This window comes from Megalops cyprinoides, chromosome 5, assembly GCF_013368585.1.
Source record: "Megalops cyprinoides isolate fMegCyp1 chromosome 5, fMegCyp1.pri, whole genome shotgun sequence".
NCBI classification, from domain to species: domain Eukaryota; kingdom Metazoa; phylum Chordata; class Actinopteri; order Elopiformes; family Megalopidae; genus Megalops; species Megalops cyprinoides.
Window position 1 is genome coordinate 7,391,899 of NC_050587.1, and position 25,004 is coordinate 7,416,902.

Below are 25,004 nucleotides of genomic sequence, written 5' to 3' on the forward strand. Positions count from 1 at the left end.
TTTTTTTGTTGATTTCCAAAGTGGTGTTGAAGCAAACTCTTTGCTTCTGTAGTACCCTCTTTCCGGAATCATATGGTGGCAACCTCAAATGAGAGCAGTTGTCCTCTTATATATTGTTCTAAAAGGCATGACCTCTCTTTGTTACTTAGCGCATTTGTACATGGGATAGAAGAAAAGACTAATGAATGACCTACAGTGCAACAGGCCTCATTCAAAGACTGTAAGACTTGGTGGAAAACTTGGCTGGAGAGAGAACAGCCATTGTTACTTGACATTTTTTCTGCATAGTACTGTCAATGGACTCCAAACTGGCAAATACCAGTGAAATCGATCGCTCTCAATTTCCTCCTTTGGATAAAAAAGTTTCACACTAAGTCTCCTTAATTCTTTGTTCAACTTGAAGAAAGTATCCATTTGAAATTTCACTTCCTCACTACTTTAATCTTGCATGAAAGCTTTAATGATATTCATCTTACCAATGAGCTGACCTAGCTTTGCTCTTTTTAGCTGTGATATATTTTCTTCTAAACCCTTAGCAGTGAGCTTCACTGTCCTTTCTTCATTTTTTCAGATTGCATGGCCGCACCATAATTATTTTCATCAGTGGTTTTATTTTAAATATGTTCCACCTTCGCGTGAATGATTTCCTTTTAAAAATGCAAACTTTTGAAAGATCAATGATGTGGTGCAATGCAGCTCAATCCTTTTCATGTCTTCAGCGTCAACCACCCAGGGTCCACTCACAGTGTCAAACCATGGGGCCCTTCCCACAGTCCTATCTACACCAGTAATAGAGTGATATGTAATGGACATCACATTCACATCATATGCTTTTAATACATTTTTACTTGTAGACCACTAGCAACAAATGTCATTGACAACTGAAGTTCCATATTAAGATTCAAGACAGGAATTTTCAGAAAATCCCTATGAAATTTATCAAAACCAGATAACTTACCCATAGAGGCCCTCATCCAGAGTTGGATGCTTTATATTGAGTAGCATTCCTTCTTGCCGACCAGGTATGTACACCTGATACAGACCAATGTAGCAGCAAAGTGATACATTTACCTCTCTGAATATGCTAGGGGTGCTTGAAAGGCCAGAGTACTGTTTATCAAGTGCTGAGATTGGAGTAGGCCTAAGCATAAATTGCAGTTGGCCATGCATGAGACCATAAGGACCTGGAGAAGGAGTTAAGTACAAGAATACAGTTTATTATTCTTTGTGTCTTATTAATTAATTTGTGTTATAATTTCTTTCATTCTACCTTACTCTTATCCTGTCTCTTTCTCTCTCTCTCTCTCTCTCTCTCTCACACACACACACACACCCACACAAACACACACACACACACACATTGTTATCCAGTTGTTATGGATGTTGTGTTAAACCTTTGGTGGGAGTTTTCAGTTAAGCAGTACATAATTTGTACTTAAAAACATGGTGAAATGAGAGTTATGCTAGGAGTGAAAATGCTTTTTCTTTGTGTAAGTATAAAAGGCATAAAGCTTCAACTACAAGAGAATTATTAGTGAGCATTGTGGGCAGGTTCGGTGTACTGTCTCTTGATTCATTCAGTACTTGGAGGTATTTACTTTTTGTCACTTTATAGCAGCCTGCCCCAATGCAAATTTTACATGCTGTCATTTTTGCATGTGCAGCTTTTTACAGCCTGACATAATTGTCACTCAAACCATTTGGTGGGTTGTCTGACCAGTGAATGAAGGGAAAAATTCTTTTAGAAAAGTGAACCAGTACAAAGACTACACTAAAAAAAAAAAAAAAAAAAAAAAAACACGCACACGCCAAATATGTAACATTTAGTAAATCTGATTTGCGCTTTTTGGTACCCCTTTATGATTTTTTTTTTTTTTCAAAACAGAAGTACTGCATGCTGAATCTCAAGGCAATTATTTAATCTCATTTCACTTCTATGAAATAGGACTATATTTTGTGTCAATGATACAGGGGCATAATACAGGAAAATACTGTCAGTCTTGACACCACAGTGATTTATATCAACAGATGTGCTTTCTTTTTTGCTTAAAAAGGTCTGGGAAGAGATCTTTAAAAATGAATACATCTTCTGTTTTCTTAATGCTTCTAATAGTTTTTTCATACTCTGTGTGTAGTGTTATACTAAACTTGATGTCAGTATAAGTAGAGTACCTGCTATATAATAAACTTGATGTCAGTATAAGTACAGTACCTGCTATATAAAGGCATGTTTGTCATTAGTTTATTAAAAATAATCACGAACACGTGAAGCATCAAATAGAATCAGAATATAAGAGCGCAGCATAAGCGTTCAAATAGAATAGATTTGTCTAATCTCTCTCTTCTGATGCATACACGAACATCCCTTCCGAGATCCAACCCGGGTGTTTACAATCACCGAGAGAGGAGTAGGTGGGATCTGGATTGGTGGGAGAAGCATGGTTTAGGAAAGGACTCAGGCGTCCAGTATACAGTAGAACACGAGAAGCGGAGGTGTGACAAGATGCTCTCTCGCTCTTGAGTGCAGAGCACGACAGCAGGACTGAACTTTTGGAAAATATAATAAAACAAGAATGAACCTTACACTGCCAAACTACCACCCCTCGCAGTTAGTTAAACCAGACGCGCGGTAAAACAAATTAATAAACAGTCAGTTGCATGGATTTTTGCATGTATTGCCTAATGCTTGAGGGCGGTGGCATTTCGCTGTATATTAACAGTTTGGACATCTGTCATTTTGCTGAGTGTTTTTTGAGAGGGCGTGGAACCCCTTGAGCCATTTCACCCCTCTCCCCAGTTTTGTTTTTCCCAAAATCGTTTATTTATGCTGTCTGTAACTGAGTTGGGAATTGTTTAATAGAGCTCTAAACAACTGTTTATCTGCCATTACTATACAATTGGACAATATCTGCCATTTAGAGGCATATTTTTCGCACCGAGGAGTTTAATTCTTCGTATCATGGGGAAAAGGGAACGGAGCGCGAAAAGTGGAATGAGACACACGGGATACCTACTGCAGATGTCCACACCGGGATTATTTTTACTCGTCTTCGTCCACATCGTAACAGCACAAGGTAAGACCGTAGGTTGCACCTATACCTGCCAGGTCCTTCGCAAGTGTTTCCTAGAGAGGCAAGTGACATGGCGAGAGGAGTTGTTGTTAACATGCAGTGAACTCTTTCGCAGCAAATTATGTCTTGGACCATTTTCTCCTTTAAAGTAGTTTCCTGTCTGTACACTGTAAATGTACATGGATGCGTTTCATGCGTGCATGAACATTTAAAACATTCGCAACAGACAACGACTAATCAGTTGCAAGACACATATTAAGTATAACAACAGATGCTTAAAATGTAAAGCTTAGTCGTGTCAGCCAGTGTTGGTTTGTCGGAAGATTCAAACTCTATTACACTTCACAATGAATGTCTGGTGTCAGCATTAAAGGAGAAAACCCGAGACAGGGGACTAAGGCATGAAACTGTGAACATATTTTATATAAGTAGCCTACAATCACAGCGAATTCGCGGCTTTTGTGTGCAGTTGATTATTTTTCGATTCTTGTAAACGAAAGATGTCTACATACAACAGTCTAGAATACAAAGTATGTATACAGCTCAATTCAAGATATTTTTAAGGCATTAGGCTATCATACTTACTTTAAGGTTAGTTTTTTAATCCTTAAAAACCGAAACGGTGAGTGCATGTCGACATCAGTACCATGAATCGTGGAACACTTGAGTACTCTTTGAATCTTCTCAAATAACTGCAAATAATTGTCATGTACCACAGTGTATGCAACTGAGTCGGTATAAACGCGTCTATTCACACTGTACCCGCTCTGCGCGTTAATTGCCTCTTGTCTCCCTCTTTAATTCTCTGATCTGTGTGTAGCCTACATCCGAAATTATCACTGAACCCAAACTATGGTTTAACCGTGGAGGTACAATATAGCCTACGACCCGCAAATATGTCCGCGCTAAATCTGTCTCGATTAAGGCTTTAATTGTTTTGTGGAATTGAGTCGAAATTAAAACAATGAGCCGACTTCGACAGCCGTTGGCGTGAGTTAAACCTGATGTAAGCGTAGCTATTTGACACTAAAGTGAAAACGGACAGAAATCTGTTAGAAGACTAGCTCCTTAGCATTGAAAGACAGATATTCCGAGCATAAAAGCAAGTTGCACAAGAGAAATTGAACAGTTCATTAAATGCAATAAGCTTCTTACCTTGAATAGCCTACCTTATTCTTAGAGAGCCTGTAATGCTTTCTTTGAAGATAACGTAGTAGTAGTAGGCTAGTCCTAGTAGCAGCAGCAGTAGTAGTAGTAGTAATAATAATAATAATAGAAGTAAAAAAAAAAAACAATAAAAGCAGTTGCAAATGTAACAATGTAAAAGAAGCATTTGGTTATCGTCATGTAACTTTTTAATTGTTTATAGCCTACCGTTACCGATTTTTTTTTCTTCTTAGATCAGCCCTCGCACGCAAGATTAGGCATTTACACAATACTCGCTAATATCTGCTGTATTCTTGGTTCATGAGTACAAAACTTTTTAATTCTATTCATATTCACCCAGCAAAACACAAAGTGTGTAATTTGTTTTTTCCGCGGCTCTCTTGTTCTCCCCGCTGCGGTCCGGTCGCCGGTACCGTAGCATTCGTACCAGGACAAGCAGGTTCAAGAACAGTTTTTACCCACAGGCAGTGCGCTTACTGAACTGTTAATCACTCAATTACTGGATCCATAATTAAACTGGGAACTCGGCTACATAGCAGGCAGGCACTCTCACTGTGCTGTACTGCTCTGGTCACTTGTCATTTATCATTATATTGCACTGCACTGCACTGGTCACTTTATCATTATCATCTATCAGTATACCTTTTCATTACATTGTTACTCAGTATCACATTTCTTTGCCATGACCACCTTATTGTTAATATTTATTACGGTATTATTATCGCTGGACTGCACTTGGTCACCTTACTACATTTTTAGAATTTATGTTTCGAATTTATGTTTAGGAGTGTTACTGCGGGAGTGAGTGGGGAGTAAGCATTCCATTGTACTTGGCAATAAAGAATCTTGAATCTTGAATCTTTAATGTTTTTCTTAGCTTCAACTATAAAATATAAAGACACAGTAACATGGCTACTGCCATTATTTCATTTTTATTTATTTATTTATTTGCAATTTTCAATAATGTATGAAATTAATGTAATGAAATGTCACGTTTCCATCCGATGTTCTGTCTAGCACACGATAATTTATAACGTTATAACTTATCACTGTAGCTCCTGTGAGGTTGAGAACTTCAAAGACTTTTTTGGCTGTGTGTGTGCATGTGTGTAATGAGAGAGGGATTTGGAGGCCAGTGATGTGACTGGTGAAGCTCGCCCCTGCCTGCAGCCCTTCAGCATAGCTGGCATAGCAGCATCCTGTTAAAATCGGCATCCCACGGGGGGCAGCGGAGGGAAAGGAAGACTGATCTCAAGCCAGAGGGAGAGTTTGTATAGGAACACCAATGCCATATTTATTTTCTCTCTAACTGTCCTACATTCACCTTCCTCACTGTTAACACTCCTGACATACATATACGATAACAGTGCCTTTCTTTGTATTATGCAAAAAAATGTAATCAATCAATATAAGAAGCAGGCAAGCTTTATTCCTCCCCTCACCTGATGTCTCATTACTAAACTGGATTGCTGATCCAAGTGGTGTACAGTTCATAATGTTCATAATAATCAGTGAATTTTGTTGCTACAGAGAGTTTTGCTGGCTACATGCTATTTGGTAGGTTGGAAACAAGACACTGTTATAAGTAACACTGACATGAATTCTTCAGTAGCTAGCTAAACAGATATGCAATTGCTTGCTCAGAAAGACATTGTGTGTGCACATATGCAACCTTAACTGCAGTGAACACCAAAGTAGATGTCATTTTTTATACTCTCTTGTAATAACAGTGGTAGCACCAGCTGTGATTTGGATGTGTTAGAATTTACTAATTGTGTGGTAGTGAACAAAGAGGGAGCGCTCTCTAATTTGATCCTGCTGTTCTCTGTCATTGGACCACCAATGCTTTAAAAGTTGCCTTTATTACTGACTTAGACAGACCTTCAAGTTCAGGCGTGTTTCAATCCAACATCAAGCCTTATTTTGTAGACAGTTTTTGCGGGGTCTCACTACAGTTTGGTTCATTATTCTAACACTCTTCTGCTGTTTTTGCCTCTGGCCCTCTCCATTTCTTCAAAAAAGGCATATTATGTTGGTGTCAGAGAAGAGGAGCTACTTACAATCCATCTCAGATGCCCCAGACCCTTGACGTGCACTTCTCCTTTTCTCTCCTGTTTGCAGTCTAGTTGAGTCAGTTGATCTTGAAATTGGAGCTGATAGCCCAAATAGATCATATACTCAAATCACAGTTAATTTTTTCTTTTTTGTGGAAAAGCAGTGAGAGGGTTTGTGATTCGGACAAAAATAAAATGCTTTAAAGATTAATTATGCGTTTGTTCAAAGCTCATTAACAGAGACTAGGCCCTTATTATTAACAGAAGTCATTGAGCTTACTTATGTTTATTAAAAGACTGGCGCTGTCAGAGGAATACTATACAGACATTTTTTATGAATTAGTGGCAGTCAGTCTTCTAAATGCTCTGAGATGGTGAAAAACTCCTTAGCCTATTAAAAACGCATTAGCTAAACCGACTCTCAGTAATGGGTGCTTGTGTGTCAGACAAACACTGTCTTAAAACATAATGTCTATGATGCATTGACAGATTATGCATTCCTAAAAATGCAGGTGGCCGGTTGGCTGCTTCTTCGCTTTGCTTGCTCATTTATATTTACTTTTCATAGCTACAGGAGGGTATACCAAGGTTATAAATGCAGTCATGGTAGTAATAAGGGAGGCAATGAGCAGGGAATGTAGCCTCATGAGTATAAATGCTGTGGTTAGAGTAGCAGACCATTAAAAATACTGTAGTTACAGAATGCTACTGGCACTCTGACCAGTTGTCTGATTCTCAATGTACAGTGAGTTCACCTCTTATTATTGCTGCATTGAAGAGAGAAGCCTCTGCATTTGCATCACTTTTCTTATGAAAGTGTTTTATATGAAAGATTCTGAATTCACACATTAATGTTCCTACTTTAGTACCTGGAGATTATTCTGAAGAGTGAAACTCAGTAGAAATGAAACCGCAGAAGAAGTCTGCACAGACTCTGACAGCATGAGAAGACTGTTCTCCAGAGTACAACAGCAGCATTGCTATTCATATCCTGCAAAGGGGAAAAAGGTTAGAACAGCAACCATACACTGCCAGGCAGAGGCTCAAGCCAAGAGCTTGAATTGTTAATGAGGAATAGAGAGAGGAGAGGGAAAACCTCCCAATCAAATTCTCAGGGGAATGGTTAGATGACATAATTCTGACTCCAGGCCCTGTGGAGTGAAGGGCAGTGTCATTGTCTGTAATGAGAACTCCAACCAGGTCATTCCATGTCGATTAAGAAGTCAACATATGCTCACAGAAGATAATTTGTAACTCATTAATGGATCAGATGTTTTTAGGCACCAGTGAGGTTTGCATGTTTCAGTATCACCCACAGGAATGTAAAAGTGCTCATTAATAGGGCCAATTAATGGGCTTATTGAATAGCCACACTTAATTTTTATTACTCCTTCTTTATCTGTCTGTACTTTTAAGGGCTGATTTGTTCATGATTTAAAGTTAAAAATGACATAATTGTTGCCATGATGAATGAGCTGGATCCTGTGAAACAGTTATAATTATAGGCTGTAAATAGTGCATCATAATTTAGCCTGCAGCTACAGAATGTTTGTAGATGTACTTGCTACACACATGTTTTGTCACATGTAGCTGACACCAACTCAATGCCACATGAAAGTCTGTAGATCCTACACACTGGAGGCTTTTTATCACTGACATAGTAACCCTCAGTGCACAAAGGTATGAACACTTTGGATCCAACCCCAGTGTCACAGTGCAGCATCCACTTCTCTCCATTGTGATCCATGAGGCTTTCTTATTTACTGCTCCATTCCTAGATGAATACAGGTTTCACTGACCTATCCCAACTATGTGCCATTCTAATGTAATCCACATTGGTGGTTTGCATTTCAGTCAGTTTGGCCTAACCTGTTGTTCAAATGATTTTTTAGAGATGAACTTTTATGGCATTTCTTACACCTACCTACCTCACATGTACCGTAAATGAAGGAGGTTAGTCATTCCTCAAATGACATGCATATTTGTCGAAAAGTGTATGATGGAGGAATAAACCCTGCTGATTGTGCTTTTGAAATGCTTCCACCATGAAGAATGCAGTAAAAATATCATAATTCCATCATATCATAATTCCATCATGACATCATAATATATCATAATATCATAACATAGGATAAATACACCTATTTTCACTTGTCTAGGCATCAGGCCAGGATATTATCAGATATGAGGGTCAGACTGCTGTGGAAACTGTGCGGCAGTGTAACATAGTGGTAAGGCACAGGACTCCTGTCTAAACGGTTGCCAGTTTGATTCCCTGCTGGGGCACTTCCGCTGGACCCTTGGGAAAGGTAGTTAACCCAAAAATGCCTTAGTGAATATCCAGCTGTATGTAACATGTAAAAATTGTAACATATGTAAGTTGCTCTGGGTAAGACCGTCAGTTAAATGACAATAATGTAGCGTAATGTAATGAAACTTCTCCTTTCCTCAGGTTTAGCTGACCTCTGCTGAGGTGGGTCAATGGAAACACACCAAGATGGTGTGAGAGTGTCCACAGGGCTAAGGAAAGGGTGCAAGCTTTCCAAGTTTCATTGGCCCTGAGGGTTACTATCATCTGGATCATTGCAGTCACTGCTGAGGAATGAGCTATGAGAAAAAGCGATCAGGAAAATTCTTTCTAGCCTGTTGAGGTCTGGATAGTGCAGAGCCAGAAGTCTGGCTTGCCATCTCATTTGATGTGCTGTGCTCTGCAGGGGCACAAAATTGTAAATGGATTGGTGTATGGGTTTTAAGAGGAAACTAGTGGACCTTTGTCATGGTGCTTCTCATTCCTGTGTTTGCGTATGCCTCCCTCGTAAAAGATTAATAAGCACGTAAGGCCACAGAAAGAAGTGTTGTGTTCAGTTTGACATTCATGCTTGTTTCAGGCAGATGTATTCTCACTATATATACATTTCCATATGCATAATAAATATTTGGAATCAAACAAAGTTCAAGAGCTCAGAGCAGAGCTGACCATGGGATTACCTCGCTTCTTCCACATTTGTGCTTCTTTGCTACCCCCTCATTCTCTTTTTTGGCATCTTTGGAGGTTTGTTTTCCATGAGTTAGACAAATGAATCCTTAAAATAACAAGATCGCACTTGTGTTTTTTTATAAATGCCAAAACACCATGCACACAATTTCCAGTTGATCAGAATGTGCATGATTAATGTGAGCTTGTTATTGCTAGCATTATTACTCCAGCCATTTCCCTCTTTGGCTGAGGTCTGGGTCCCACAGATCATGCATAAGTTACAGTCTTAAAAGTCATTTCAAAAATGAGTTCTCTATACACAGAGAACGTATTATTAAAGTTCAGGAATGCAAGTGAGTGACCAAGTGCTATAAAATGTGCATGTACTGTAGAAGAGATGACCTCACACAGGATATTTTAAAGTACATGCTGTTCAGAGACTTAATGTAAGCACTGGGTCACACAAAGGGAAATAAACAGCCAACTAAAGAGTGTTTATTGTCAGAAATGACAACACTTAATATATTCCATTGCCATAGTGGAGTCAACATTGTGTGCCATTTGTTTTTCTCCTGTGTCCTGTGACTATTTTTAGTGATAATTACTGTGAAGAGTGCTGAGGCTGCATGTCTTCTTGTTGGTGTCACACTTACACTGTAGCTCTTTCCCAGCATTATCTACACGGTTGGTGGATATTTCTGGAGTTTTAGGTTGGCAAGAGTAATAACATGAGGATCCTGGCTCCTGCTTTTTTTGAAGTGAGAAATGGGAGAGGAGAGCAATCATTAATCACTGACTGTCAAACTCCACTCTTAACTACAGGCAAAATGTCACAGTGCAGCATCCACTTCTATTAGCAGTCAATTAGCCGAACCCAGCACAAGTACTGGCACTTCACTGGTAATGCTGTGCCAGAGCAGATGACCTGTCTGTCAGATGCATGGGCACCATCCTTATAAAGCACAGAAAAAGCACCATTTATGTTCATATCACACTGGATACAGGTATGAGATCATTTAAGTGTCTGTGTGGCTCTTTGTGTTTTGTTTTAATGAGAAATGGCCTGTATGGTGGTAAGGATGGCCAATACTTTTAGGAAAACAGAATGATATATTGATAAATCACTGAAATTCAACATTGGCTTTAGACAGAACAATTTGTTGGACCAATTTCCTGCCTCACAACATTTTACACTTTACAAGAGGCATGGAGGAGCTTAATGTTTGTTGTAGCTTAATGGGTTGGCCCTTGAAAAAATATTATGTGCTAGATATAGGACATAATTTTTTGCCTGCAAAGTGCAAGATAGTTACATTAACTTACCCTTTGTACTTCTCAGACTGAAAAACCTTGCCTGATTTTCAAACATTATTTTAGATATCTGTATATTACTTTAAAGTTTGAGTTATGTCACTCCTTGGTTTTAGAACAAGAGCCAGATGTACTGTATGAGTGTATGTGAGTATGAGTGTGGTATGTAAACATCAACAATGTGTGTGTGTGTGTGTGTCTTGAAAATGTGTTGTGTTGTTTCAGATTGATTCAGTCAGTTCTATGTGTAATAGTCTTTATCATGTTTTTCAAAACGCCAGGAAGGCAGCCTTGAAATCAAACTAAAATACACCAAAAAGCTGCTTGATCCGTATGGATGGGCTCAGGTTGATCTGGTGAAGAGATGAGAGCTATTAACACTGTCAGCAGGGTCCTGTGATCATTATGCACAAGCAAAGTGACACAGGAACTCTGATGTTGACTAAGGTATAGGCCCTGTTCACACCTGGCATAACATGCGTCTTGGGTGATCCAATCACAAGTGGACAGCTCTTACTACGTCTGTTCACACCTGGCATTAAAATGAATCTCCACAATTTGTGATGGAGACGCAAGTGACAACTTGTGATCGGATCTCCCGCTCTATATGCAAATAAACACGTACATCATTTACGTTTGCAAATGTAAGTTTATGCTTCATTTAAAAGTCTGTTTGAACGAATCTTGTTATGACTGTCACTATGAAATAATGCGTGTTGTATCTGTAAATGAAAACCTAGTTGACTAGCAAGCTAGATTCTGTTCATCACTGAAATTAAATAGGAGCTGTCAGCTGCAGCTGATCTTTTGTTAAATTCTGTTTATCGTTGGAAAAAGCAGAAATGCTAGATTACAATATTTTGAACTTCGCTGTATTTGTCTGGCACCTTGCCAGTATGGTTGAATTAAATAGGCTAAGCAAGATATTATGTTTTCAAAGTTTCTTATGTTATTCACTGCGATGAAAATGTTTCATAATGTAGTTTAATATCAAAGGGTGTTTACTGGTTTGCTAGTATTGTGATTACATTTATGAATTACTTTTCTAAAACCGAAGCACGCTTGTTATGGAAGAAGGGACATTCTAAAACGCTTAACGTGAAAAGGCGTAACGTGGCTTAATGTTCCAAAACAGCGACCAATGATCACCAAATTTCTGTCGGACATCTCTTGTCATAAACACTTCCACCTATCAAAAAATCAAAATCGAAATCCTATGAGTAAGGACATTAGCTCTCATTAAGGATCAAGGATATCCTTATTATTCCCGAGGGGCAATTTGTTTTACAGCCAGCAGTATCCACACAACATCAAATGAACAATAATAAATAAATAAACAGTAAACACAGAATAAAAAAAAACAACATCCCACTGGGTAAGTTCAAAGTTCAAAGTTTATTGTCATATGCACAGTAAAGAAACAAGTTCCCTGTACAAAGAAATTCTTCCTTTGCCTTCCACTTATGAGTGGAAGTGGATGGACTCTTGAAGAGGACGGTGGCTACATCATGAAAATCACATTAAGTTATTTATAAGGCCAATGGCGGCTGGGACAAATGAGTTCTTAAATCTGTTTGTCCTGCATGTTGGCAGTTTGTATCTGTGGCCAGACGGAAGCAAGCAGAACTCCTTGAACAAGGGGTGGCTAGGGTCAGCCAGGATTGACTCGGCATTCTTCAAAGTCCTGACCTTGTACAGGTTAGTTAGCTCATTCAGGGTTGTACCTGCAATTTTGCTGCACACTTTCATGATATCCTGCAATCTTTTCCTATTTTTTAGATTAAGTGACCCGTATGTTAAGCGTTTTCCTCTCCATTGATGCCGATTATAAGGAAAAGGCTTAAGCGTTAAGTGTTTTAGAATGTCCTCTTGGTATTCATGATATCGTAAATCTTGACTCCCACTATAGTCTACTAACATTTATTTGTAGAACTACAACACTTCACATATTATTCATAATACCATTTTTCCATGTAATATACTACATTACACCTTTGGGGTAGCTTTGCAAACTCTAGTTGTTGTTGCCTGTTGTCACACTTTAAAACCCTTTCGCACGTAACTTATTTTTCATGTAACGTGCTATGTAGCACGTTAGTCTACGTTACATGGTTTGTTATGTTTTCATTAACATTATTAAGCATCAAAGATACAGCTATTATCCAAATTAGATAGAATTTTTCAAATCTTGTGTTCTATTCCCACCGGGTTTAACATACGCGCTAAACAGCTAATCACACCGGTGTGAACGCAGTTGGCACGCAAATGAGTATGTACTTTTGCTTACGCAGAGGACGTCAGGTGAGTAGGCGGTGCTTCAATGTGGCCTAGGACACATTCGTGTTCACACTGCTAAAAGAATGTGGCCATATGCGGCCCACACCACCTCTGAATGTGGTCTGAGCGATTGGATCTCAATGCATCCTCAATGCATCTTGGGTGTGTTCACACCTGTACTTAGCACTGTCCACTTGTGATCGGATCACCCAAGACACATGTTAATGCCAGGTGTGAACAGGGCCATAGACTCAGTCTTTGGCCCTGCTCCAGTTACAATGCTTGTGTCTGGCAACATTTAATGCACTAACCTCCACACATTCACTTCCTTGTAGCCCCCGCTGAATGTACTCTATAAGATTTCTGTTAATGAAATAAGTCTGTAACAGCTATATGAAGGAAAGCTTTTGGTGGTGTTGCTGAACAATTTTCTACAAGACACTGGAACTGATACATGGTGAAGTTAAACTTCAGTAAGATTTTACTTTCTGTAACTGGAGCCCTATCTTCTCTGATGCTTGTATAGTGGTACACTGGCCAGTTGCCTGGACTGAGGGACAGCTTTTCCAGGGAAGCAAAGTTATGTTCATGTATAACTGAAACAGTGATAACCCCAGCAAAAATATTGGTCTGTTGTTACCAATCACTGCACTAAATTGTGTTTCTTGTCTGTAGATTTAGCTTAGTGTGTCATTTAATCGTCCTCAAATTCAAACAGCCTTCACAAAGTAGGCACAGAAGTATTTGCAAAATTGTGAGAGTGTAATTCATTAACCAGCATGTGAGCAACCAAGCAAACTAAAAACACAAAGCTTCTTATTGTTATTACTGAGTTTTTCTGTTTGTCATTTAACAGTATTTGTCTAGAAAAGTAATGGATTTCTTGGACTTCAGGTGTGTTTTTCATGGTTAGTATGATAAGACAACAGGATGTAAGGAACTGCTAGCAGGAAGTCAGTCAAAGGGGTAAGTGTAGAGGGTGGGGCAGCACAGCTACCTCAGTAGGGGGTTGCCTCTGTGCCTGGTGGTTGTGCATGTGCAGAATGTGAAGCCATATGCAACAAAACCTAAACCAAGCACCCCCTCGTCCCTGCCCAGCACTAAGGGAGAGACACCAGACTGCTACAGTGCTCTCTCCCTTTGCTGTAGAATGGACCCTCTGGCCTTTAGAATATTAATGTCTTGGGTATTCTGTGATTGACAGAGGTAATCAAACTCTTTTTACTGGGTTTAGATGCAGTGTTCATTATTATACATCTAAAACGTGGAAAACAACAGTAACAAGCTGAAAAGACAGCCAGCAAAGTGTCTGATTCAGGGGGTCTGGGCCTGTTGGCAAAGCAGTCTGATCATTATTTGCCAGAGGCAATACACTGTGCAGCTGCAAAGGTTACTGCTTTATAGTTTATATTGCACTGTCTGAACCGTCAAAGTGTCCTTCCTTCTGTCTTTCACCTCTACGTGAGTGAGTGAGTGCTGCAAAAGTATATGTCTTGTATTCTTAGACAGGAGTGTTCAGTGTGTTCCAGACTGGAAGAGGTTATTGTTGTACAACAGGATGCATGTATCAGCTCTTTCCCTGGCTTCCAGAACTTGATACATATATCTCCCTTTATATGTATCCTTTTTCTCTTAAAACAGTAGATGAAACATAGATGGATGTCCCTCCTTGGTTTCTTACATTTCACATCTTTGAGTTCCTACTGAGATAGCTATGTGCTCTGGTTTGCATTAGAGCTCCTTGCAATCTCACAGTGATAAGAGGACAATGGCTGTCCTCCCTGCTGTTTTGCCTTTCAGCTCACTGCAGTGAATGGAGGAGGAATACAAGGGGCTCCAGTGGAGCTTGGGACTCCTCATTTGGGCCTATTGAGGTGGTTGTGCTGAATCAGGATTTTTCTGTGGAGCAGAGGGAGTGATGCTGAGAGCAGGCCGGTTATTACCAACAGCAATTGCCCGGAATGGAATGTGAGAGCCACGTTTGACAAATGGCCACAACCCAGATCACATCAGACATCAGCTGACATCAGGAAATGAGAGATCGTGGACCGCTTTAGAACATCTGTGGGATCGTGTGGCTCAACTTATTTCTTGGGTGATTCAGCAGGATAACAGCTCCAGGCTATTACTGAGTCTTGTTCTGAAAAACATCAACGGTCCAGGGACTGAAATCCAGCTGTGCTAATTTCAGACATACTGTACTGTTTTCTGCTACTGTTTTTTCACTGAAATGGATAAAAGCTACATTTTGAGGGGAAAGGCTGACAGCTCCTTAGAAGACAAACTGAATGTCGGGGCATTCATCTCCAGCACATCAATAGCTTTCTAATTCATTTCATCCTTCCCTTTTCTTGTATCTGTGATCTTCCAAATGGACATTTAATCTAAGGGCTATTCCAGGAAAAGGCTTCTCTGAGCATATGTCAGAATGGCTCCATTGATTTTCAATGTTGGTATTTTGCCTGTGATTAAATAAGTGCTAATTGAAGGCCATGTTTAATTTTTGCTATTAATTTGCTGTTTTTTGTGATCAATTCTTCTCTGCTCCAGGTTACAAAAGAGGGAAGTGGAGAAGGTAAGGAGGGATGGAGTCTCAAGCAGTGAGCAGACAAATGTGGCAGAAATCTGCCAATAAAATCAGTCTTTTGCTGCTGATTTTGTCCATAAATTCCTCTTTCTTCAAGCTACACATGTCTCAGTCAAGACCTTTTAGAAAGTGATTTATTTCATGAGTTTAAGTGAGCTCTTGAAGTCCTTTTGTTTGTAGTGCTTACTGATTTCACTGCAAAAATATATGATTACTGTTGCTGTCATATGCTTAGTGTACCAATATTGACTCTGTGTATGTAAACACTGATGTGTAAGTAATCTAGTGTCCAGTCTCACAGACCTACTCTAGAGCAAATTGTGGTTCACAGACTCAGTGCATTGGATTAATGCCATATCCCACAGGTCTGTCCCTAGGGTCTGCAGCATGTTCATCAGCATTTAATTGGGGCATACTTGAATGGGCTGAGTTGGTGCAAACCCAGTTAGGCATTGTAGTAATGCCTGTTAATGAAGGGGCTTAGAATGATCCTCATAGGCCTGCTTGCCCTGACTCTCCACAGTTTGTTCATCATAATAAAGAGACTCAGATTTAGTGAAGATGAGAAGGAGCAGCATGTGAAGTGCTCGTTAAAGGGTAGCCATCATTAATCACTGCTCCCATGATGAGGTCAGTGTGCTGAATGCCCCGCACCAGCTACATTTAGAAGCAGGGCCATGTGGTCTGCTCCACTCTTTACTTCTGGGACAGGGCAGTGTAGGATACACAGTGTCACAGAGCTGGAAGAAGATAACTTGTAGTGTGGAAGCAGGAGGAAACAATGATATTAGGAGAAAAACTGAAGTACGTGCACAAGATGTAAGCAGGAAATTGGCATGGCTAGGAGTGTAGCCCATCAGCGAGACTGTCAGACAGAAGAGAGGAAGTGGATAAATAATACATTGTGAGGAGGGTGAGAGAAACACTTACTCTACACCAAAATGGAGCTGGTGAGCCGTTGCCTCAGAAAGTCAGGACTGCAGCACCATTCTTGGAGCTGGGAAGAAGTGATGTCAGGCTGACTCCTATTAAGAGGGCTCTGAAAAGTGGCTGGAAGTGTGCAGAGACCCACCTGGACCTGGGCCTTCCCTGTTCATTGCAGTGGGGTGGGGGGGGGGGGGGGGGGGGGGGAGGGGTATTGTAGGGAATTCCAACTGGCTGTATAGCTGTTTCGATGGTTTGCTCTGCATTGTCTGATCAATTCATAGGGTGCACTGAAATTATGAATGGGGCAGAGATATTGTCTGTAGAGGTGTTTTTTCATCAAATGGAAAACATTGAGATTGAAAAAACAATGGTGACTTGTTTAGTTTTAAAAAATGACTATTGTAAACCAAGAATGTCTGCCTCTATTTAGTGATCTAGACTAGCGTTTCTCAAACCTCTCCTGGCGGCCCACTGACCTGCGTATCTTCTGTCTATCCTTGCTGCTTGATTAAATCAGGTGTGCTCAGCTAATCAAAAGTGCCACTGATGAGTTCAGTTAGGTAGGTAGAGCAAGGATAGACAGAAGATCTGCAGGACAGTGGGCCGCCAGGAGTAGGATTGAGAAACAATGATCTAGACCACTTAGCCATAAGAGAGGAAGGATGTTTTCATTGTTGTTTTCCTTTTCAACAATTTGGATATTAGATATAGCTGTGACATTTTTAATTTATTTACATGTCTCTTTGGTAAATAACATTCTATTGCAGTAATTTGTTGGAGTTACAGATTCATACAGGAAATATATACATTTAGTTGCTTAACAGATGTTCTTATCCAGAGCAACTTACATAGTTTACAGTTATTACATGTTATCCGATTACACAGCTGGTTATTTACTGAGGCAATTATTGGCTAAGTACCTTGCCCATAGGTGCAACAACAGTTTCCCAGTAGAGATTTTTATATCAGAAACCTTTTGGTTATGAGCCCTGCTCCTTACCACCACACCACACTGCTGCCACACTGATGGAGAGTTTGTGTGAGCAAACGTGAGCTTCCTTGTACACTGTGTCTTCCATGGCATCGATTAACTTCTTTCTCCTACAGAACTTACTAAACACCACAAAAGAGTATGAAGCTCCCTCCGCTTTCACAACCTCAGTTTGTTGAAGTAAAAGATTTTAGTCAAGATTGCACCTTTGGACATGTTCAGTGATTTTCTTGCTGCTTTTTAGATTACTTTGCAGCATTCATTCCAGATACAGCTCCCCTTAGCTTTGTAGTACTGCCCAGACTGTCTTTACATACTGATTCAGTCTTGCCTGGGATAACTGCTGTGCGGCCCTACTGCTGTCCCAATACTTCTTACATTACAAAGCATATTCATAAATGCACATTTCCTCAGGGTTGTGACACAGTTTATTATATGCATTATCAGAGAACCTCTTAGGAAATCAAATGATTTGTCATTTCCTTTAAGCCTTTGCAGAACTTATTCGTTACACATTATTTATTCATCTTTGAATGATAACAAATGATCTGTTATGTGACTGTTGGGAGTGGGGAAAATATGTTTTATTGTATTTCGTTTGTGCTAAATACCGTACCTCCATACAAAATATGTGATTTTCAAGGACAAGTTTTTATTTGTTTTTGGGAAAAATGGTGATATACCCAGTTTGGTACTCTGTGGCAAGGGATGGAAAAAGTACTGCCAGATTTATTCCATTCCTGATGTCTTGATTTGCTGCTGTGTGAGCTATTTTGTGAAAAATTAATCACACCCCCTGAACATTTTCTTTCATTAACCTCATACATTATGTCTACTTCCTCTCCTAGTTTACACAACATTAAATAATTGTTTTTCAAAGAGCAAGTTTTACCATTTTTTAAAACTAGCTACATTCTTGCTGTTACTGTTGTGAATGATATGTGAGGCTCTGTACAGTGGTGTTGTGCCAACAAAAACAGCAAGGTGGGCATTAGGGAAGAAAAGGCAGAGCATAAAGAAGAGGAGAGGAAGAGAAGGAGAGCTGGGGCAGAAGAGAAGAAAGCGATGTATCAGAGGGATGGCATTATCACCCTAATCTCTGCATCTGTAACACACAGTTAAAAAAGGGCAGAGTGTGTTAAAGAAAAGAAAACACCGCTGCTATTCTGGACTGCCTTTTGGGTTTCATAACTCATGGCAAACAAATATCTGGTAAACCAGGGTTTGGACAAAATAATCTTGGTATGAATAAGAATTTTCTTATCCCTTAATCTTATGTAGCTCCATGTTTCATTTCTGTTTTTCGCAAGTGATTCTCCTTTTCTGATCTGTTGCATTTTTGCCAAAAAAGGTGGGGAAGGTGCAATGGACTGACTGGACTGAGTGTCAGGAAGAGAGATGATCTTCCTCTCTGAGCGGGCTGGGACAGGGGAGGACAGGGAGATATTTTGTAGTTATCTATGGACAGGCAAATACATGTAGAGATTAGGGCTGATTTATGTTCTACAAAGAAGAGGTGTCATTGTTCCATATTGTCCAGTTTCTCAATGTTTGGCCTGTTTGCCACATTGACCTGAGGTGTGTCTCTATGGCACACCTTTTTTGGAAATACTGTCAGGACTTTTAAGAAGAAAAACAGAAATAAACAAGAGCAGAGAGACTATTCTAGCTTCAAAACCTCACATAGAGATCAGAGCTTTGGGATTTGCCTGTACATGTGGTACAGCAGTGAGGCTGTCTAACTTTCTGATGTTTCTGTGAGGGTAGACTGAGCTGTGAGGCCCACATAGTATTCATAGAGTCCTGAGTTAAGCAGTACAGGTCTTATCTCAGCCCAGACACCTGCTGAAGGGAACAGGAGATGGGACAGACTCTCCCTTGACAGCACATGCTCTCTCAGGGATCATTTCTTCCATTATGGATTCTGCGATAGCCAAGAACAGCAATCAACACTTCATAGTAATAATTACATATCAGTCTCTTTCTCTCTCATGCACACAATTCAATTCAGCTTTCAATTTGATAAGCTTTTTTGGAATGACAAATACATATTTGTATTACAAAACAAATATGTTACACAACAAACATTTGTACACAGAATACATACACACTAAACAGATGGTAAAGTATTTAACATGCAACACATGCACAACCCCTCCCTGTCATCTTCACTCTCAACTCCCCTTTCTCTATGTTACAAAAAGGAAGAAAATTGTTTGGTAAATTGCTTGCTCTCACACTATCTCTCTTGTCGTAGTCATTAATATCTCTCATGTGTCCCCCTCCAAGATTGACATGTGACAGTATGCTTCCAGTTCTCTACTAGAAACCAAATTCCCTCATACTGGTAGTAAAATAAGGGCTTGATTTGAACATAAATGGAAAATGCCATACACTCTCCTGCAGTACTGCCCAATACGAATAGGAACAGGATGGTGTGGCTACCTGGTTCTAAATAATACATTGAAAATATTGCATCATGCAGTGTTCAGTAAATTACATATATGTTCTGTTTGCAAATGAAGTACTATATACAGAATGTGTAATCATTGGTGCTGTTCAGTGCTAGGCACTGAATAAATATAAAAGAACTATACATTTTTAGATACCATTAACACCTTAAAGGTAATCCACTTGCCAGCCCTACTACCTATGACACAAGATGCAATGAAACGCAAGGAAAGTGGTCATTGGGCATTTACTAAATGTTGTTCTGTTATCCCCGATTTTATGTATTGAAAAGAGCAAAAGCCCATTTACTCTGGAAAAGAGGTAGGGCAAAGCAGAGCAGGGCAGTGGCATCACAGACGGACAAAGAGAGGGGAGGCAGGAGGCTGTTCGGTGTTCATTGCTTTTTTCAGGATTCCATCAGAGTATGTAACTTGGCCCAGATGATTCAGTTTCTGGGCATTGGTCTCATAGAAAAAAAGTGACTCAGTAAGCAGCAGCAGGACTAACAATGTTTCAGCTGAAGTCACTAATTTCATACGGTTGATAAGCGTATGAGTCCTTGGTCTGGCTAACCATGTTGTGATTATTTTAGGTGTGGGCGAGTTTGGGGAAGGAAACGGAAGTCTCTTTCTGTTCCCTCTCAGAGCTGCTGGAGCAGAGTGCAGCTCGTCTAGCAGTGTAATCACCCTGTTCCAGCGTTTTTAAATATTGCACATCAAGAGCTGATAATCATCTGCTAACTAAGGCCATGCACTACATCTACCAGCGAGAGACTGCCTCCCCTGAGGTGGGAGTTAGAAGCTTTGTAATAAATCCATAATTACTTTACACAGATAAGCAAACACATGTGCATCGTGGGGCAGTTTTCAAAGCACTCACAAAAAATGTCTGCTTGATTTGCATTCTGTATTTTTTCCAATAAACAACTTTTTATCAGCTCACAGCAACTGTACAGTATGTGAAAAAAGAATATGTAGGCCATGTGCAGATTATAGTTTGTTCACGTGCTGAGGGTTGGTATGTATGAGTTTGATTGCAGTCTGTGGGATATGAGGCTTGGATTTCTCAAAGTGATTCATCATCTGGGCTGACAGCAGCACTTCTTTATCACTGATTTATTAATTGCCCCCCCCCCCCCCACCTTAATGTCTCTGCCCTCCCTGCTCTTCATAGTGGTGCAAATCTGGGATGGATACCACCCAAAGTAATTGTCTTTTTCAGGCATACATTTCTTTGTGATCTGATGAGAATGCATTAGACAGAATGTTTGTGTAGAGCAAAACAGAACACACCGCTGACTGACTGCGCTGTTCTGTCTATCCTTGATCTCTGAGGCCATGATGTCTCACAATCAATCCCATAATGCACCATTGTGGTGTGGATTAGGCATTCTAACTGCAAATTGCCGAGCCTATAAATTGCTAAAGTAGCAAGTGGCTGCTATATATCCTTATTTTGATTTGTTCCACAAGACAACAACACTTTAGTGAGAGATTAAGGACTGCAATTGACAACCTGCACTACCAAACTCCCCTAGCTGTTTAATCCCACTAATGCTTCCTGTGTGTGCTATCAATTGAATTAAAAACAGAAAATTCAATACCTGATCCGTCCAAGGAGGTAGTCACTCATGCATTAGCCATTTCTATCCAGCTCCTACAAAAAACAGTTTGTTTGCTGTAACAAATAGTAACTAACACTCTCCCCTCAGCCATTAATCCTGCTTTGTAAGGGGTTCTGATGTGTGGAGTATTCAGATTCTGCCAATATTGACAGCAGAGGGCATGAATACAAAATTTTGCTTGATTTCAGGATAAAGTGAAAGGCATGCAAAAGGAGGAATTCTACTGCCCACACAAATGAAATATATTGTTCACCCCAATAATGCATTGCAAATACATTTAAAATATATTGATGCAAAGCAGACATACATTGCTATTTACATATTTTCAATATATTGATTGAGCTAAAAATATATTCTCTAAAATATATTTTGAGTATATTTTTGTATATACTTCCTTCTTCCTTGGAAGTCCATGCAAATTCTTTCAATCTTTCTTCCCCTTTGTACACAAATCTCATGTATTTGTTTCCCCAGATGTAGGTTAAATCTTGCATTCATCTTTTTTTTTTTTTAATTTTTTTATCAGATTAAGTGGCATCATGAATATTTTTTTTTTTTTTACATATTTTCAGATTTAAACCATCAATCTAAAAACCTATAAATGAAGGAATATTTATTTTTGCAGCTCAGAAATCCAAAAAATCTAATGTGAAATGTTTGGTTTTGCAAATATAAGATGTAAGATTTAGTATTTAGAAATAAGTATTTTAAAACGATGTAAATTATTATTAATATTATAATATATATTACTATTTATACCATTGTAATTTTCTTATATTTATAACATACATTGCATAGTCTTTATCATATTTAAATTATATTTTAAAAATTGTATATTTATAGATGTAGTTTTTATCTTAAGGTATGCATAAAAATATGTATTTGGAGCCACTTAAATCTGAAGGAAAAAGTCTGAGATTTACCTTAAATTCTGCAAAAAATAATATTCAGTCTAATAATATGCAGTCTAAATCTGAGATTTTTTTGTACTTTACATTCAGCACCCCAAACAAAGTACGGCAAAGTACAGCACTGTGTTTCTGGGGAGCTGGAGTTGGGGTATGCGTAACTGTGTTGCTCTGTTTATTTGACTGATAGAGTAAAACAGACTTCTCTCAACAGGCTGTGGTTGGGGGCTGAGAGGATGGGTAATATTTATCTTGGTCCATTTTTCTGAATATTATCACTGCGTGTTTGAAAGGAAAGCAAGCCTCTCTGAAAAAGCATTCAAGCTGAGGTTACATGTGAAACATGAAGTGCTTTTGTAAGCTTGACAGTAAAACAGTGACAGAGATTTGTAAGATAGTGGTCTACATGTGTCTGAAACACTGTTTTCTCTGAATACAGTATTTATGAAGTACTGTCTCTTTTATTCTGGAGTCATATACCTAGGCTGCCATAAAAATGCCTGATTGAAGAGAAAATTGTGGGTAAATCCACAGCATTTGCTAATGGGCTGTGTACTGCATATTAGCCGTCATCAGTCCTGCTCTCACTAATGGACACCTCTGTATAGATATGCAGGGCAGCAAATATTCCTGGAGACTTGTTGACAGCATAGGCATATGTTCTTGAAATGTGCAAGATACTTGTATGTATGTTTGTTGTGAGAAGTAGACATATAGGGGAGGTGATGTTGAGGAGGAGTGGGTAAAATATAGACTCAATATATAGGTAAAATGGGTTAAATGGGGGTAACGGGCCAAAAGTACTGGTGGTGCCACTTTGGGACTGGCAACAGACGTCACGGATATGAAGGCCCTGCAGCGCCCCCGCCTCCCCCACGTCGCCTGCGGAACAGCTTAAATGATTAATTCCCTAGTCTTGTGGTTCCACACAGCGTCACGCTGCTTTACCTGCCAGCTGACAATTCGTAATCAATTACAGCAGTGTCCAGTTGTCTCCAATAGGGTGGGACATCAGTTTGTCAGGTCATCAGAAACTCATGTAGGTCATTTTGTCATTGTCCTCATCAGAAGAGAGCCCATCTTTTATACCTACTGTCTCCCATTACTTCCTGTGCAATTAAACACACAGACAGGAGAAAGAGTAAAACTCCCTTTCCACTCTAAAGATTGAACAAGGCTGGCTCAGTTCTGATTGGCTACATCAGTTTAGCCTGGTGTAGTCACTGGTTGTGGCCCACTTACAGGTGCAGGTGCATTTGGCATGATGTACTAATGGTTTGGTATGATGTACCAATGGTTCCACCCGTGCTAAAAACTAAGGAGATGAAATAATTTCTTTCACTGTCAAACTAAAGAACACATCAAGCTGAAATGTATTTCAGTTCTAGTTCTGACACTTAAGTGTTTCTTTTTTCCCATTTCAGGAACTAGCAGGCCATAATACTGCCTACTGTGGAGCATGATCATATGCATGACTACATGTTTTTTTTTTTATATATATATATATATATATATATATATATATAAAAATCGATCCCAAGCCTAATATTATATATGATGCCTATTTTATGCATCGATAATCAGAAAACTTTCACTATGATTGTCGATATATATCTGCAGTTTTCGGATAGACATAAATAGATGTAAATTAATAGATGAACCCTTAATTATAAGTTGGCTTATTGGTATTCAGTGTCATAGCCGCATATGCACCATAGTCTTTGTATCCTCATACATCTCTCTCAACACGACGGTGAAGTGTGAGTGACAGGGTGCCTGGAACTCTGGTTTCATGTCCTCCAGCAGATTTAGGAAAAACTGACTCTCTACCACGTTAAGCGGCTGCATATCTCTGACTATAAATTTCGCTACACAATTTGATAGCTTTTTGGCCTGTGAGGAATCAGTTGGTAACTTCTTCCTGGCGATCAAATTTTCCACAGTTGTAGTTTTTACTAGTGTACTGCCTTTTGCTGTACATCTCTGCCATTAATTATATTTGTTCATATGTGATGTTAGATCGGTTGTGTTCCCGGAGAATGGCAATTCTGCCTTGCACCTTTTGCACACATTTTTTGTATTGGCCAGCTCCATCAACCCAGAATCCAAAATGAGCCCAAACGTTGCTTTGTTTGCCCTTTCCCCAAAACTCTCCAATATTTTTGTCTGCCATAACATTAGCCTACCCTAGTTTACATACACCAGCAGCACAAAAGTAGGGGCAAGAGATGTGAGCAAGGTAACTTAGTAATGACTATACAAAAAAAAATCTGTGACACAGATGGTGAGAAAAAATGGTGAGAAATACCCATTTCTCTTGCTGTGTTCTCTATGTCAGGACTAATCACCTATAGAGGCCGTCTCTGAGATGGAATTTAAAACTTTATTTACTGACCCTGTCCCCTTGCTTTGAAAGCTGTATACATGAATTATTTTGAGTCGCATTAGCTCTGGTAATTCTATTAAAACAACCCCCAAATGCAGGCCATTCAGGTCTCTACAGGGATCATGTGGCTGTTTCAAGTTTATTATATTCCATCCTGATAGTGGTTGCTCTTCACACTTTGACAAACTTCACACAGACCCAGGGGAGAAAGTCATGATTCAAATGTTCTGAATCAGGCACAGAAACATCCATCCACTTGATTTTCAGGTCCAG

General features: G+C 39.4%; 1 protein-coding gene across 1 annotated transcript in view; it reads left to right on the plus strand.

The window, feature by feature from the left end:
* The first annotated feature begins 2,796 nt into the window (after window positions 1–2,796).
* Window positions 2,797–25,004, plus strand: part of LOC118777421 (netrin receptor UNC5C-like) — a 152,975-nt gene continuing 130,767 nt past the window's right edge. The window contains exon 1 of the mRNA XM_036528296.1: window positions 2,797–3,074. Within this exon, the coding sequence (XP_036384189.1) occupies window positions 2,960–3,074 (115 nt within the window). The 5' untranslated portion in view covers window positions 2,797–2,959. The remainder of the gene's footprint in view (window positions 3,075–25,004) is intronic.